The sequence below is a fragment of the Dermacentor andersoni genome, chromosome 2, assembly GCF_023375885.2.
Source record: "Dermacentor andersoni chromosome 2, qqDerAnde1_hic_scaffold, whole genome shotgun sequence".
In the NCBI taxonomy this organism is placed as follows: Eukaryota; Metazoa; Arthropoda; class Arachnida; order Ixodida; family Ixodidae; genus Dermacentor; species Dermacentor andersoni.
In genome coordinates this window covers 71389614-71390754 of record NC_092815.1, presented here as the reverse complement: position 1 = coordinate 71390754, position 1141 = coordinate 71389614, and the positions used below count along the sequence as shown (strand labels likewise).

Here is a 1141-nt window from a genome sequence, read left to right as displayed (position 1 = left end):
TCTTGCGAGACGGTGCTGCCATCTCGTTTGTCTTGGGAGTTAAATTATAATCATGTTTCATGCTTTCAGCAAATATCCAAACATATGAAATATTTCATTCTGCAAGTTTAGTTTTATAGGCATGCATTTGTAAGCGTTTTCAAGCGGTTGTTAAAGGCTAATCAATCTGCAGATGACGAATTATAGCTGGCGCGAACTAGCAATGGCGGCCGTCAGTGCCAGTAGTATGTTAGAGTTTGTTCGCCGTATTTTCCGCGAACGTCAAGACCATGGGTACGAACAACATCTATAATGTAGATTTAGATATGGCCCGATGTGTCCTGCAAACAATATTTTCAGTTTAACTCGCCTGGCGTCTAGATTTCGATTGCGAACTTCGTGATATTGTTGCTCCTTGCTGCTCTGTTGTGCTCATCGGGGGGGCAACTTTTGACAAATTTGCGCCGCTATCGCTCTTAATTTTGACAGCTTTCTGCTGACATATAAACACATCTTTTTCATTTGTTCCAGCCATTTCCTGATTTGAGAGCTGCAGCAGGTCTTATTTTAATCAAAGCCACTGCGTCGTCGTCAAACCATTCGTGCTCTACTTTCAAGGGAAACTAGCTTTCCGCACTACGTAGGCGAGCAAGATCGGTCTTGGCGAATCTTTCTCGCTGATCCGTTTATTTCTGTCATGTGCTTCAATATGCTTTCAACATTAGTTATGTTGCACTTCACTGTAAGTAACAAATCCTTTTGTGCAACGTGAAAGCGAGCCACGTATGCTGGAAAGTCTGCGTAATGAAGCGGCAGGAAAAAAACAAAACGGCGTGCATTGTGTTGATGCTCGTGAAGCGAGCCGACTTCATGTGCCCCGTGCGTGCCATGAGGAAGATACTCCCAAACCTTTGCCACATTAATGCGCCTGTTGCGTTTGTGCATATAACCCGGTACGATACTTTCGGTACTCGTTGTTAAGTTCGTATTAAAGTTGTGTCTTCAGACTTGAGAAGAGTGTGCTTTGAAGGTTCGCGTTGTACATTATTCCGCTTGCAGTTGTAAATGTTGTCCTGTATGGAGAAGGCAATTTTCGCATCTGTCCGCAGCGAAATCTTGTCACTGAATGTATTCACTTCTGTCTTGAATGTGCTAAGCCCTG

At 43.6% G+C, this 1141-nt stretch overlaps 1 protein-coding gene across 6 annotated transcripts in view; it reads left to right on the top strand.

The window, feature by feature from the left end:
* The first annotated feature begins 198 nt into the window (after positions 1-198).
* LOC126541867 (uncharacterized) overlaps positions 199-1141 on the top strand; it is a 37899-nt gene continuing 36956 nt past the window's right edge. For all 6 annotated transcript variants that reach the window (XM_050188814.3, XM_050188813.3, XM_055076991.2 and 3 more), the window contains exon 1: positions 199-273. In XM_050188814.3, the coding sequence (XP_050044771.1) occupies positions 203-273 (71 nt within the window). In that variant the 5' untranslated portion in view covers positions 199-202. The remainder of the gene's footprint in view (positions 274-1141) is intronic.